Genomic DNA, 14,265 nt, shown 5'->3' on the forward strand with positions numbered 1-14,265 from the left:
TAATTTCAAAAAACAAATCACAACTTTTTTGCTAACCCAGTTTAGCAAAACTTAACTAATTTCCAGAATTTCTCTGCACATCCTCATCAGATTCGTTTTTCTAGTAATTTAGCTTATTGTCCTTAGTTGTCCTATGTTTTACATATCTCTGTAGATGTTTCCTTATAGGACCACTCGACAAGCCCTAATGGGTTGTTTTGGTTCCTCCTGCACATTTTTCTGTTACATTGTATTTTTTTTTGTTCCTTTTTTTTCTACATACTGTTAGAATTTTTGGCAGTTGTATACTTTTTATGTGCAAATAAACTAAACTAAAATTAAACTGGTTGTATGGAGCAGTTAATGTGTAAAAGCAGCAATGCAGAATATTAATATAAAATATTCCATTCAATGTCATTTGAACAGCATTACAATGTCATCTTCAGGTGCTTTTCAGAGATGCAAACCATGACCCCTGCAAAAATATTCAAACAAAACATGGCACGTGAAAACATTTCAGAGGGAAGACGCTTTGATCAAGGATCATAAGGGGGGGGGCTCCTGCTAAGTAGAGCAGGAAAAGAGCAGATATGACATTAAGTGAGGTCAGGCTGGACACAAACACTATTTTGTAGTTCACTGTTATGACCCTTTCAACTAATGAGCTGGGATGTGCTCCAGTAGACCCCCATGATGCAGTAAGGATTAATCAGGTATAGAAAATGGACGCGACTGTGGCTGAGGTTATGTAGAGCGGCAGTTTTCAATTCCGGTACCCTGCATGTTTTAGTTGTCCTGCTTCAACACACCAATATAAATGACTCAGACTTGTGCAGACCTTGACAACCATTGCTTATCAGGTGTGTTAAAGCAGAGAAACATCTTAAACATGCAGGACACTGGCCCACAAGGACCAGAATTGAAGACCTTTGATGTGGTTTTCAGCCACCAATTTAAGCATTCAAATATAATTTTTATTCTGGAAAGTGCACAATCAAGGTTTTGTGTGATACGCAGGAATATATGGCAAAACCTTAGTTTCAGAAGGACTATCATGAAAAGCTGTCTTTTTAACCTTTCCCATCATGGCTCCTTTTCAAGGTATAATGATCATGAAGGATATTTCATAATTAAACTTGCTATATAATATAGGACCAAATGGTACATTTCTAGAAAGTCTTGGGGGAGAGAGAAAAAAAAAAAAAAAGGCATTTAAAGTCTAAATGCTGAAGGCAAAGTCAGAACTCGTATCAAAAATAATTTATTAGGAAATAAATAAGAAAATTTTGTTAGGATTAGTACACTGGCTACAAAAGTTCATTGAAGCGTTTCATTTTTATTTTAGGACCAGACTATTGGTATTAGCACAGGAAAACACCAAATGAATCAGAAGAGAATCCAAGTGTAAAAAACACTTTTATTGTTGCCATGTTGAACTATTTAAGACCAGTCGGAAGTGGCACCGCCCCAGTCAGATGCTTGAGCCGTGGGAGCAGCGGACCAGTCGTCCGTGGCAGGCTGAGTGCTCCAGTCCTCTGAAAAAGCAGAGCAGATGTTCAGTAAATAAAAAAATAAAGTATATACATATGCTTTGAGATGTGATCACACCGATAGACCTTACCCTTACCCGTTTTGACAGGTGGTGCAGCAGCGGCGGCGGCAGCAGCAGCTAAAATTTAAAAAAAAAGAGCATTAACACCAGGAAACACTAAAGCAGTTTATCCTTTCATGGGAAAAAAAAAAAATCAATCTTACATGCAGGGAACTGCTGAATGGGCACAGAAGGCACTGCAACGCCCTCGGACCAGTCAGCCACCTCGGGCTGGGCAAACTCAGCAGGGGGAGCGCTCCATTCACCCTGGAACTCCTCCTTCACAACAGCCTTCTCAGCTGCCGCCTGCTCCTCCTTCTCGATCTACAGAAAGAGTGAATCAGTGAGCAGGATGCACCAATATGTCACAAGTGTCTGTACTTGGCAAACACTACATCCACTTTACCTCTTCAGGATCCCTGTAGAAGTACAAGTCAGGCATGACCTCCCATGGGTGCTCCCTGGAGATGGTTCCCCTCATCCTGAGAACCTCCCGGGCCAACATCCACCACATCAAACCCACCGAGTGGTGACCCTAAGAGATTAGAACAGGCTAAACGTAAATAGTGAAATCCACACTTGCGGAGGCTGTTTTGTGCATATTTTTCTCAATGTATTTATTTTGTTGCAAGACCTCCTCCCAATCCCCTTCCAGTGATCAGAGAAAAGGAAGAAAGGTCCCGCCTTTTACTTTAGCACACATCCTACACTCTGCGCTGCACTGAGAACAGCGCCGAGCTCTAACAGTGTGCAGGCATTAACCCTTTTTGGCAAGTTTCTCACCTTGTTGTTACAGGGGATGGAGATGTCCACGTATCTCAGAGGAGAATCAGTGTTGCAGAGAGCAATGGTGGGGATGTTGACGTAGGAGGCCTCAGTCAGTGGCTGATGGTCAGCACGAGGATCAGTCACGATCAGGAGACGGGGCTCCCTGAAAGCAGCCTGGATCTGATTGGTGAATGTACCGGGAGTGAAACGACCATGGAAGGTGGTAGCACCGGTGGCAGAGGCAAACTTCAGCACGGCTCTCTACGGTGGGACAAAAGACAATTTCAAGACCTCACAAAAACTCTTAAATAACTCGCATCTCAAGTATAAACTTGTGGCTCAGGTCACTATCAAACGCCAGTCATAGGAAGGAATTCCTCATGGTGTTAGCGAAACCCCGGCCCTCTTACTCTCGCACACTTCCGACACCAGAACACTCACATAAGTGCCCGGCTTTAATTGTGTGCTGCAAGTCAGACGTTTACGTCATGTACCCACCTGTCCAGTGTTCCTGGAAGAGATGACGCACACATCAGCTGGGTTCTCGATGGCAACAATGGCCCTGGCTGCCAGCAGCAGCTTCTCCCACGTCTTCTTCAGGTTAATAATGTAGACACCTGGTGCAAAAGAGAATATAGTATGTTACTTTGACACCATATCTGTAAACTGATACTTGCATGTACAAGGTCTTTGCAAATTATGTAAAAATAGAGAAATATGTAAACTTAAGCAGGTTATAATAATTATCCCAACATTCTCCCTGGGCTCTTAATTTCTGTTATGATATGAACACGTTTTAACACATCTACGGCATCACTTACCGTCACTTTTTCTCTTGTAGACATACTGGTCCATCTGGAAGTCCAGGTTGGTACCTCCCAGATGGGTTCCTGCAGCCAGGAACTTCAGCACATCCTCCTCCTTCATCTGAAGGACATCTAGACCCCCGGACATCGTGACCGCTTTCCCTGCGTTACGAGTTTAGTGGGATAGCTGCAACAAAAGACGTGGCTTGATCATTTACAGCTCAACTTCTGTAAAGGACTCCAATTCATAGTTTAGTTAAAAATGAATGTTACTATGCTGCTTTTATTTTGTTATATCCTTTCAACACGGAAGTGCTTTTATTTTGGAGAAACTAAATGGATGAAAAGGGGATGTAAACAGTAAAACTGTGCAAACGAGTAAAACAGAATAAGAAGGACAAAAGGGGAGAGTTAGCTCCAGTCGAGGGCAACAAGGTAATATATTTTATTTGTCTGTCAGTTTGAGTGTGAGAGAAGTTTTGGTGCTAACGTAGTATAAGTTCACTGTTAATGTATTGTTCTCTTTATATTATGCAGCTCTTACGTTGCAGTGGTTTAAGGACTACAAGATAAAGCCATCTGACTTGTTTTTATTTCGAATGGGATGCCACAACTTCAATACTCCAGAGATACAAGAGATTTGATAAAACTAAAATGATCATGGCGTGGATTGATGTTGATGGAAACTTTCAAATAAGTGTTTATAGTCGGTTTATTAGTACAAAACCCATACATCCCACCCATATTAAGCCAATTTAAATATTAAACTGCGAGTGTAGTTACACAGCATCATTAACTTCTGTAACTTCTGTAAGATCATTAAGTTAAGGATGAGCTGATGAAAGCGTGAGGAACGCGTGGTAGATGCTAAGTAGTTAGCTCTGAAGGTTAGCATTAACAATAACGTTCAAATATAGGCAGTTCAGCACGGAATAAGTGGTACATACACGTCTCATTAGAAACAATACGCACTGATGCATCAATCTCTTATGCATATTGCCATGTTTTCCACGTTATTTAGTATAGCAAGAGCGATTTTTCTTACCACGAAACAACGCCGTATGGAGATCTGAGAGGACGGTGGAAAAGAGGGCGCAAGGAGGAAATGACGTAATATTTATAGGGCATTTCCGAGGCGCTGATTGGCTAGAGTTTGTGAGGCTGTGATTGGCTAGAGTTTGAGAGGGGTTTCTGTAATTACACACTTTGGCCACTAGATGGTGTTTGTTGCCGCAGAGACGGGAGGAGGCCACAGGCGGCTGACCGGGTCGGATGACTATCCCATATTAAGACAATGGAGATGGAAAGACCATATTAAGACAATGTTGAGACGCTGACCTCTCGGTGAAAGACTGACTTGTCTTGTAACTGTTTGTTATAGATAAAGAGTTCCAGGAAACACGATCATATGTACACAATGTGAAATTGCGTTGAGAAATTTTTTGATAAATTGACAAGTAAGCTTAAACTTACGTGTACTATGTTACACTGCCATCCTGGAAAGCCACAGTTTTCAATATACCAAACCTTAACATCACAGGAAGGAAAAACATGTAGTTAGTGACAGAAGAAATAGGGGATACAGATAGTTTAACTCGGTGTGATGGTGTGTTGACTCCAAATCAACGCTTGGACAGATGTCAAGGACGTTAGATGAGGATCTGACAAACAAGGATCAGAAGTAATGTGAGGGATGTGTCATAGGAAGGTAAAAAACATGAGCAGGGCTTGTTTTCTGAAGAAAATGCATGAATACAATAAAACTCTTAATTTATAAGTTTCAAACTCCTGAGAATTGTGTCACAGAAGATAAATGAACTCATCCCAAACACCCTAACATACAGGACTGTCTCACAAAATTAGAATATTGTGATAAAGTTCTTTATTTTCTGTAATGCAATTAAAAAAACAAAAATGTCACACATTCTGGATTCATTACAAATCAACTGAAATATTGCAAGCATTTTATTATTTTAATATTGCTGATTATGGTTTACAGCTTAAGAAAACTCAAATATCCTATCTAAAAAGATTAGAATATTCTGGGAATCTTAATCTTAAAGGATTATTTGAGTTTTCTTAAACTGTAAGCCATGATCAGCAATATTAAAATAATAAAAGGCTTGCAATATTTCAGTTGATTTGTAATGAATCCAGAATGTATGAGATTTTTGTTTTTGTAATTGCATTACAGAAAATCACATATTCTAATTTTCTGAGACAGTCCTGTAGTATGTGGCCTGTGTAGCGTGTAGTTGTCTCTATATTGATTGCCATTTAAATCAAATTAAAATAAAAAGATTAAGCAATAAAGTTGACTGAACATATTTTCTCATTAGACAGTGTTAGAGAATAACAAGTCTGTTTCAGCAGGAACATCAGCCTCACCACCATATGTCTTATGTTATGTCAGGGAACCTCTTGTCCTTTTCTCCCATTTGATGTCAGGTCACCACACCCCCAGCGCTGCTTATCTCTGTCAGCGCTGTGATAAGTGCTTGGCTCTCACAGGTCTTTGCTAAACACTGAGCACAAGGCTCCAGCAGTTTCATGCCACAACTGAATCATTAAATACGTCTGTTATGTATTTTATTGTTTTACATCCCCTTCAATTAATGACAGGAAAGTCATAAAGCAAGTCCTAAACATGTAAAAAAAAGACTCATTGATAGGGAACACACACACCTATATGTTTAACCGCATACATCTGAACAGCAATTGAAGAAAATAAAAGGTACATTTGCACCATATGACCACCATGCTGGTTTCAGCTAAACTTTATATTAAATCTGCTGAATCATGGTGACTTTTTCCAGTTCTGGCTCATAAATGACGGGTCACCAACAGTTCTGCTGCACTAATGTGAGATGTCAGTTTTCACTTAATCATTTATTTTAAGAAAATTGGCTGCATAGAAGAATACTCAGGTTCATGTTAAAACACATCATTTTATTAAACATCCATAAAAACAGTATATACAGGCACTTCCTATAAAACCACTTGTCGTTACATTTCAGGCAAATTCAAAACTTTTTCTCTTTTAATTGAACTCATTACAATATAAAACCTTTTTGGTAAGGCAGGGAGTCTCTGGAGGTTTTAAACCACCACTCAGGTCAAAGTGCATGACATCCGTCGTGCACTTAGACCTGAGCAGCAGAACTATCTGGGAGAGCGAGTGATAATCAAGGGAATCGCTACCGTATCGCTGCAGGGAAAAAGCAGAGATACTGAAGTCCTTCTGCTCCGGTCCAAACGCAGCCGTTGACGCAGAAACCAGTCCTTCTGTACAACTTTTAGTGCAATTCAAAACAAAACAGTTTCACTTCCAGCATTACAAGGCACACGTCTGATTCCTCAGCTTCAACCTAACTCCTTGTACCGTCGACTTTCTACATCAGTCTTTTCACTGAGAAGAGCGTGTACTCTTGATGCTTTTCTCACGTCACAGCTGAAATATTTCAAGTCTTTGCTACTTTCCAAAGCAGTTCCTGTCGGCACTTTTATTTTATTTGTGCTCATCACTCTGCCAACCAACGATTCCCTTCAGGACTTGAGCCCGACGTGCGCCATCATCTGCTCGTACACCGTCCAGGCCATGGCGGCCATCATGGTCCTCCTCAGCGATCGAGGGAGTGCTCCTCTGAGGAATCCCCGGAGTCCGTATTCCTAATAAAGAGAACAGAGACGGGTATCAGATCTGACCAATAATCGCACAAAAAGACATGCTACATAAAAGGATTAGAAAAGGGAAACTCCTACCGTGTAGATGAATCTGACGGCCTCGGCCGTCTTCAGCTGTGTGTTCACCTGGACGTGAGTCTTGACGACATCTGCAGGCTGCGTGATCAGAGAGGCCAGAACGCCCGCCAGAATACCACAGCTGAAGTTCGCCAGCGGGGCCGAAGGAGACGTGCTGATCTCTTTAGAGAACACAGATCAGAGTTTAATTCAGACGGATAGATAGCATACATCATTGAGCATAACCACCATCATTTGTACTGTACTTACCGTCGGGCAACGAGGCCTTAGCCTGGCTGTAAAACATGACGTAGATCCCGGAGAAGGGAACGTCTCTGAGCAGAGTGGCCATGAGGCCGGAGAACAGCGCTGCAGGGCCTTCAGTGTGAAGCACGCTGCGCAGAGCCCCGCTCACACTCGCGTAGCTGTACCTGCCACACTGGGACACACAAACACATCACCGTTAACACCCATAGCACACCTGAACGGGTGGAAACACTCACTCCACAGCCCAAATAATACCAACTGGTATCTGCTTACTTCAAAGCGCGTCTTGATGACGGTGACCGGCAGCATCACGACCCCCGCCACCGCCCGGGCACCGCCTCCCAGCAGCACGGCCTGCACCGCCCCCGGGGCGCCGTCCTGCAGGAAGTGCTGCTTCAGAGAGTAATAGGTGCTGAAGTAGATCCCCACCCCCGGGATGGTGCGGACGAAGGACTGGGCGAGCAGACGGAGGAAAGAGCACATTTTGAGATGCAGTGATGATTCATCTTATACAGAGCAGGTTTCTATGACGAGGGGATCTGCACTTTTAATGGATAAAAATAATGAAGGCGTGTTTACCGGGGAAACGCCTTTCCACAGCCCCAGGAGCCTCTCTGTCCGCACCACGCTGAGGAGAATTGACATCATCCCCACCCGGCCAGACCTGGATTCAGAGAAGTGACAGAACAGAGATAAGTTTGAAAGGACCAACGCAAATTTTGTTGTTTTTTTTTTACCACGAGTATTGTACAGAGTGTAGCTGAGGTAAAGCGATTAGTGCTCTGCTGGTCAATGAAGCAGATTTTGGAGGGGGCAAAAGGCAAGAAAGCATGTGACTTGAACTACGACCCCGGCCAAAAAGTACAGTCGGCACTCTGTTAAGATGTTTGACTCAGCTGCTTTATATACACGTGGGAGTGAGGAAAAGATCTGTTATGTCTAAATCTAATTCCCATATCTTTTTATGTAAAAAAAAAAGAAGAAAATAACCTGTAATTGCTGTCAAATTCTTTTTAGACAAAGTTTGAACCACCAAAACAAAGTTTTTTTTGTTTTTTTTTTAAAGGCTTAAAAATTCTTTATTCTAAAAATGCATCATAACCATCATCATGAATCCTACTTCTTATTTTGTAATTGACACTTGACAATTACTTTTTGGACAGTTTTAGTTGTTGAAGATTTTTTGGGTTTGGCAGTTTCCTTTCCTACACAGTTTCAATGCAGTTGAAAATGCAGAAATGTTACATCATCAGGGAACAAAAGTGCTCAAATCTTCCTCAGTCTACCTAGATTTTTCCCATTAATCTTCCACTTTGGATTTGCTCTGAAATTTAAGAGCAACTAACTAGGGACATCTTTTACAACCCTCCATGTTGTGCTATTAGGAGTTATATAATACTTTGCAGCACTAACTGATAACCTCCTCATACAGCCGTGTTTCCTGTTAACCTGCCAGCTGTAAAAGCTTGTCAGCAGGTTGTTTAAGTGCAAACTAAGCTGCATTTTCAGAGCCGTACGGGGTCTTTTTTTTTTAAATATAAAACCAAATTATGGGGTGTATCCATATCTGTTTTTCTTCCTGACTGAGTCAATTCATATATTTTCCCCCAAGTCTGACATGAAAAAAGTAATTTTTCCACTTTTACCGGCTTTTAAAAAAATAAATAAAAATGAAGTTTCGCTGATAAATACAGACAATTTGGATCACAAACATGTCTTTCTTTTTTTCTACAAATTAGTACATCTTTGCTGGCAGTAATACAGACGCAGGCGTGTGTTTCAAAGCGTCAGGCCTGTGTGAACTCACCCAGGCTGCACGTTGCTCTGCAGGGTCTGCAGGCGGGTCTTGACCAGGTCCAGGGGCTGGAACAGCAGGGTGGAGCAGGTCCCGCTCAGGGATCCACACATGAACGCTTTGACGGCTGGATGCACCTGTCAGGAAACCAGAGGAGAAGATCTCAGCTGCGTTTCTACAGGCGCTCTGGTCTTAATATCTCAGTTTGTCTGGATCTTAGGGCTGTGCGATTAATCGATTTTAAATCTAAATCGGATTTATTAATCAAGACGATGTTAAAAAAAGGAAAAACGATTTTCCTTTTTTGCAGCTGGCTGCATTACAGACAGAGCTCGTCTAGTCATCTTTGTTTGGTCAAGAAAATTGTAAATGTTGTCACTTTACTAAACTCAAGGAGGATTTACAGTATCTTTCAATGCACTTCATTCCCAATAGGGAAATTTGTTTGCTATTTTTCTTTAAAAATAAAGATAAAATATTTGAAACAATTTATTCCATTGTCTTTTGTAGTTTTACCAAAAAAAAAAAAAAATCGAAATCAAAATCGAAAATCGGGTTTTCAGAGAAAAAAAAAAAAATCGGGATTTTATTTTTGTTCAAAATCGCCCAGCCCTACTGGATCTTTATAAAAAAATAAAAGGTGCGACTCCCTAATTCTCAGTGAAAAGTTGAATCTAATTCATTATCAAATACTTGAAAAGATGAGATTAAGTTCTAAGGAATTTGACAAAATCTGCAGGGATGGAGCTTCTGATCAGTCCAACGATGATAAGGAAACTGCTCATCGATGAAAAGTGAACTAAAGTGTGACTGTTTTGGCTTGAAAACTCACCAGTGAGAGCTCCATGCTGCTGGAGGTGTAGACTCTATCAGAAGAGGGTCCTGGTACTCTGAGCCCCTACAGAGAGGAGGAGGAGAGGTTAGGGCTGGGATGGAGGGATCAGGCAGTGTCCTGGGAGGATGATGAGGGAGACAACTCTTCTGAATCAGCAAAGGCGTGCAGCCCCTTAAATATGCCGGGTCACGTGATAAACGCACTGCTTCACATTTGTGAATACCAGACGATCAGCTGGGAATTACAGTCATGAGAAGATCATCTGGGTCCCGTGCAGCACGCTCCTCTCGTGACTGTGCAGCTTCTTAATGAGATGGGGATGCATGACCCCCCTCTCATCAAAATGTCCTAACTATTTAGTCTGAAAGGAGCGTGAAACCTTTAATGCCGCCTTAAAGGCTGATTTATGGTTCCGCGTTACACCGACGCAGACCCTACGGCGTAGGGTAGGCGGCGACGCGCACCATACGCTGTCGATTTAACGCAGAACCATAAGACACACGGAGCAACTACTCCTACATGAAGGGCAACCTTTACAAACCGAAACTAAGTATTAATACAATTATTGATGAATGTCATTAACCACATGACATGGGAAGCTTACTAAAACCCACAAATAGCAAAAAAATTCTGACTTTGTTCGTTTTTATTTAAACAAAACAAAAAAAAATGTTTAAATCCTCCGCTTTCATAATATGTTTTTACAGAAATTGGCATTAACTTTGTCGCCAGTTATTATTTCTTAGCATTCATTTTACGAAGTGTCACTAAACTGAAAACACAAATGTCAGAGAAGACAACTATAATGCACAGCAAAGTTTAAAAAAGGCGGTGTTTGTGTGTCTGCAGCGTCAGGAGGTGGTCGTACCCTTCAGAAAGGCTCAGGGGTCTCCGCCCGGGCTCCGACTAACACCGCCGACGAGCTCAAGTCTGAGCTTAAAGTCTAGCTTAAAGTCTGGCTGAAAGTCTCCCTGAAGCCTCCACCGGGACAGCAGACAGCAGCGACCAGAAGCCTCAGCAGAACACCGGCAGCTGCACATGAACGACATGAACCCGGAGAACCGGCCGGTTCCTGCTAGACGTGACGCAACGTGACCACGCCCCGCCCACAGGATGGAGAGCTCTGATTGGTTAACAAGCATCATCACTGCCCACCTCCACAAAAAGACAGAAAAATACAATTAAATCAGTTTCCCAACCCTGGTCCTCAAGACCCACTGTCCTGCATGTTTTAGATGTTTCCCTTCATCATCACACCTGATTCTAATTAATGGTCGTGATTAGCTTGTCATCAAGGCCTACACAATAAAAAAAACATTTAAGACCATAAATAATTTCAAAACATTTGCTAAAGTCAAGAAAGAAATTTTAGAAATTAAAAATGGAACTGAATCATGTTTTCATTCACAATAAGCTTAATTTACAAGAAAAGTCAGCAGCATCCGTAGTACAGACACTGCTGACTTTTCTTGTAAATTAAGTTGGTGTTACTCTCAAATGTCAGCTTATTTTGAATGAAAACATGATTCAGTTTCATTTTTAATTTCCAAAATTTCTTTCTTGACTTTAGCAAATGTTTTGAAATTATTTATGGTCTTAAATGTTTTTTTTTAATTTATTTAATTCAGTGTTTTCCAACCCTGGTCCTCGAGGCCCACTGTCCTGCATGTTTTAGATGTTTCCCTGCTTCAGCACACCGTGATACAAGTGGCTGTGTCAACAACAGAATTGTGCAGGCCTTGATGACAAGCTAATTAGGACCATTAATTAGAATCAGGTGTGATGATGAAGGGAAACATCTAAAACAGGGGTGTAGGACTCCAGTCCTCGAGGGCCGGTGTCCTGCATGTTTTACATGTCTCCTTGCATGAACACACCTGATTCAAATTAATGGTCATCAAACATCTGAAACATGCAGGACACTGGCCCTCGAGGACTGGAGTCCTACACCCTACTGTCCATGTTGATTCATCCTTGATGTCCATGTTTTATCGCTCTTTCATTGAGTCTGTATTAACTTTTTCTTTCATTTGTTGGTTTTCATCACTTAGGGTAAAGCAGAAAACTGTTCTTACCAAGGTATTTAATGTCTGTAGCAAAACAATTGTCTCTGCTCAGGTGACTCTACAGGACCTTTATAACAAACAGCTGTATAGGAAAGCAAAAACTATCCTATCGGACTGTTCCATCCTCTACACCAAGAGTTTCACTTTCTCCCATCGGGTACATTGCTCAGACTTCCACTTCTCAAAACTAACAGATATAAACATTGTTTTGTACCTTCTGCATCTCCCTTCTCAATTCCATGAGGAAAAGGTAGCTGTTTTGGGGCTTGGATTTTTAGATTTATACTCATAGTCCTTTTTTACTATGTGTATATGTGTATATATTGCTGCAAAATTAATTGCCCCATTGGGGACAAATAAAGTTATTGATTGATTGATTTTCTATTCAAATAACTACTTCAAAAGAAAACAGAATATAGTTTCAGTTATTATGATACTAGAAAAGATTTAAAAAATGTTCATGAATATATAACTAAAGAAAGATGTGTCTTCCACCCTCAAGTACATGAAACTAAAAGAAGGAAAAAAGTAGGGTAACAAATAAGTTTAGTAGGTGTATCCTCTTTTGGGCAATTTCTTCTCCACTTAATGTTGTACTTTATGTTTTAATGATCAAATCTTGATATGTGCTTCATTTCAACATTGTTTTAAGATCTAATATTAATTAATGGCTTGAAAACACACATAAAAAACAACTTAGAAATGGATTTCCCCCCCAAAAAATAAATTCAACAACAAAAAGTCTCAAAGGAAAAGTTTAAAATCACCCCCACCCTTTTATTTCACCTGGTAGAGCAAATCTCTGGCATGTTTCTGTGGTTTGGCCTCCCTCTACTGGTGATACACACTCGTGCAGGACAAGTCCAGCCCTGCAGGCCTGCTGTCCAGCATGTTGTAAAACATCTTATTCAAACGAATGTTAATGACCCAGACTTGTGTGGACCTCGGTGACAGTTAAGGGTGAACAGGTCATTTGAACCAGGTGTGTTGCAGCAGGGAAACGTCTGAGACATGTAGGGCAGCGGCCCTCGAGGACGGGCCAGTAGTGCACAGACCTCTACTACAGTCCAGCGTTCAGGATTTACCCTCCCTTGTCTGTTCCCTCGAGTTAACCTGGCACTGAACATCACCATTAACGGTGAATGTGTAGAGCAAGTGCAGTCCTTCAAGTTTCTGGGCGTTCACATCACTGCAGACCTCTCAGAATCAGAATCATCTTTATTGGCCAAGTTTGAACATTGTCCAACAGGGAATTTGACTGCGGTTGTTTCGCTCGCTGTACCCAGATTTAAAAATAGCAAACAGTAAAGTAAATAAAGAAATGTAGGAAATAAACAAATGTAGGCACTTATTAACTTATATACAATTAGAAAGGTGCAGCAGTATGAGGTAGAAAAATGACGGCTCTAAATAAAATAACATACTGTATGTACAATTTTTTTTTTTAAAGTGAAAGGTGCAGCAGAATGAGGTAGACATGATTGTTGCTGGAAGGTGCATTGTTACAGAATGTGATAGTTATTATAATTACTGCTATTGTTGGTATTGCACGCAAGTTATTGCAAGTGATTGGTTTCTCTGAGACTATTATTTGTAAGAGTTCATCAGAGCAACAGCTTGGGGGAAGAAACTGTCTCTGAGTCTGGAGGTTTTAGCGTACAGAGCTCTGTAGCGCCGTCCAGAGGGGAGGAGTTGGAATAGACTGTGTCCTGGTGTGAGGGGTCTGCAGAGATGCTACCTGCCCGTTTCCTGGTACTGGTCCGGTACAGGTCCTGGATAGATCTCTGCAGACCTGATTGTCCATTGCAGTCTGTGCCTGTCTAGTCTCTCCTGGTCTGTCAACACCACTGCAGTGGTCAAGAAGGCTCAGCAGCGGCTACACTTCCTGAAGGTCACACAGCTGCTGGTGACCTTCTACCTTCTACCGCTCCACCATCCAGAGCCTGCTGACCTGCTGGGACAGTGTAGCACTCCAGCTGTACGAAGCAGACAGGAAGAGGCTGCAGAGGGTGGCAAACACAGCACGGAAGATCATCAACTGCCCTCTGCCCTCCCTGTCTGACATCTACAGCTCCCGCTGCCTCAGCAGGGCAAGGAACATCTTAAAGGACAACACCCTCCCCGGTTTACACTTCTTCGACCTGTTGCCCTCTGGCAGGCGCTTCAGGTCCATACGGACCAGAACAAACACACTCAGGGACAGCTTCTTCCCCAAAGCTGTCAACTTTCTGAACCAATAAGCTACCTCATACTATGCAATATTTTTTATTCTTCATCCATTATGTGCAATATTCTTCACTCATTCATGTGCAATATTCTCTCATTCATTAATTTTCTAGTGTATATATATATATATATATATATATATTGGGGCGGCAGTAGCTCAGGTGGTAGAGCGGGTCGTCCAATGATCCGAA

General features: G+C 41.6%; 2 protein-coding genes across 3 annotated transcripts; both read right to left on the bottom strand.

The window, feature by feature from the left end:
- Nucleotides 1-1,376: 1,376 nt before the first annotated feature.
- On the bottom strand, nt 1,377-4,246 carry rpsa (ribosomal protein SA). 2 transcript variants are annotated; one of them, XM_061711558.1, is made up of 8 exons: nt 4,190-4,246; nt 3,160-3,331; nt 2,837-2,955; nt 2,354-2,599; nt 1,977-2,105; nt 1,735-1,894; nt 1,607-1,648; nt 1,377-1,514 (listed from the first exon to the last, which is right to left on the bottom strand). In XM_061711558.1, the coding sequence occupies exons 2-8, from the start codon at nt 3,290-3,292 to the stop codon at nt 1,420-1,422; spliced, it is 924 nt and encodes a 307-aa protein (XP_061567542.1). In that variant the 5' UTR covers nt 3,293-3,331; nt 4,190-4,246; the 3' UTR covers nt 1,377-1,419. The 2 variants fall into 2 exon arrangements, with proteins under 2 accessions (XP_061567542.1, XP_061567541.1); XM_061711557.1 differs by having other exon boundaries at nt 1,601-1,648.
- A 1,844-nt stretch (nt 4,247-6,090) lies between these two features.
- On the bottom strand, nt 6,091-10,857 carry LOC133421794 (mitochondrial glycine transporter A-like). The gene is made up of 8 exons (XM_061711559.1): nt 10,651-10,857; nt 9,780-9,845; nt 8,960-9,084; nt 7,732-7,816; nt 7,426-7,605; nt 7,156-7,324; nt 6,907-7,067; nt 6,091-6,813 (listed from the first exon to the last, which is right to left on the bottom strand). Exons 2-8 carry the CDS (start codon nt 9,792-9,794, stop codon nt 6,691-6,693), a joined length of 858 nt encoding a protein of 285 aa, XP_061567543.1. The 5' UTR covers nt 9,795-9,845; nt 10,651-10,857; the 3' UTR covers nt 6,091-6,690.
- Nucleotides 10,858-14,265: the final 3,408 nt, after the last annotated feature.

This window comes from Cololabis saira, chromosome 21 (assembly GCF_033807715.1).
Source record: "Cololabis saira isolate AMF1-May2022 chromosome 21, fColSai1.1, whole genome shotgun sequence".
NCBI lineage: Eukaryota > Metazoa > Chordata > Actinopteri > Beloniformes > Belonidae > Cololabis > Cololabis saira.

Bases quoted from the DNA above. Each gene is read 5' to 3' on its own strand.
- LOC133421794 (XM_061711559.1), bottom strand. The intron at 7,068-7,155 runs GTAAGTACAGTA...TGTTCTCTAAAG, and splicing joins TAAGGCCTCGTTGCCCGACG to AGATCAGCACGTCTCCTTCG. The intron at 6,814-6,906 runs GTAGGAGTTTCC...TCTCTTTATTAG, and splicing joins CCGTCAGATTCATCTACACG to GAATACGGACTCCGGGGATT.
- rpsa (XM_061711557.1), bottom strand. From the start codon at position 3,292: ATGTCCGGGGGTCTAGATGTCCTTCAGATGAAGGAGGAGGATGTGCTG. The intron at 2,106-2,353 runs GTGAGAAACTTG...CTAATCTCTTAG, and splicing joins CCATCCCCTGTAACAACAAG to GGTCACCACTCGGTGGGTTT. The intron at 1,649-1,734 runs GTAAGATTGATT...TTTAAATTTTAG, and splicing joins CATTCAGCAGTTCCCTGCAT to CTGCTGCTGCCGCCGCCGCT.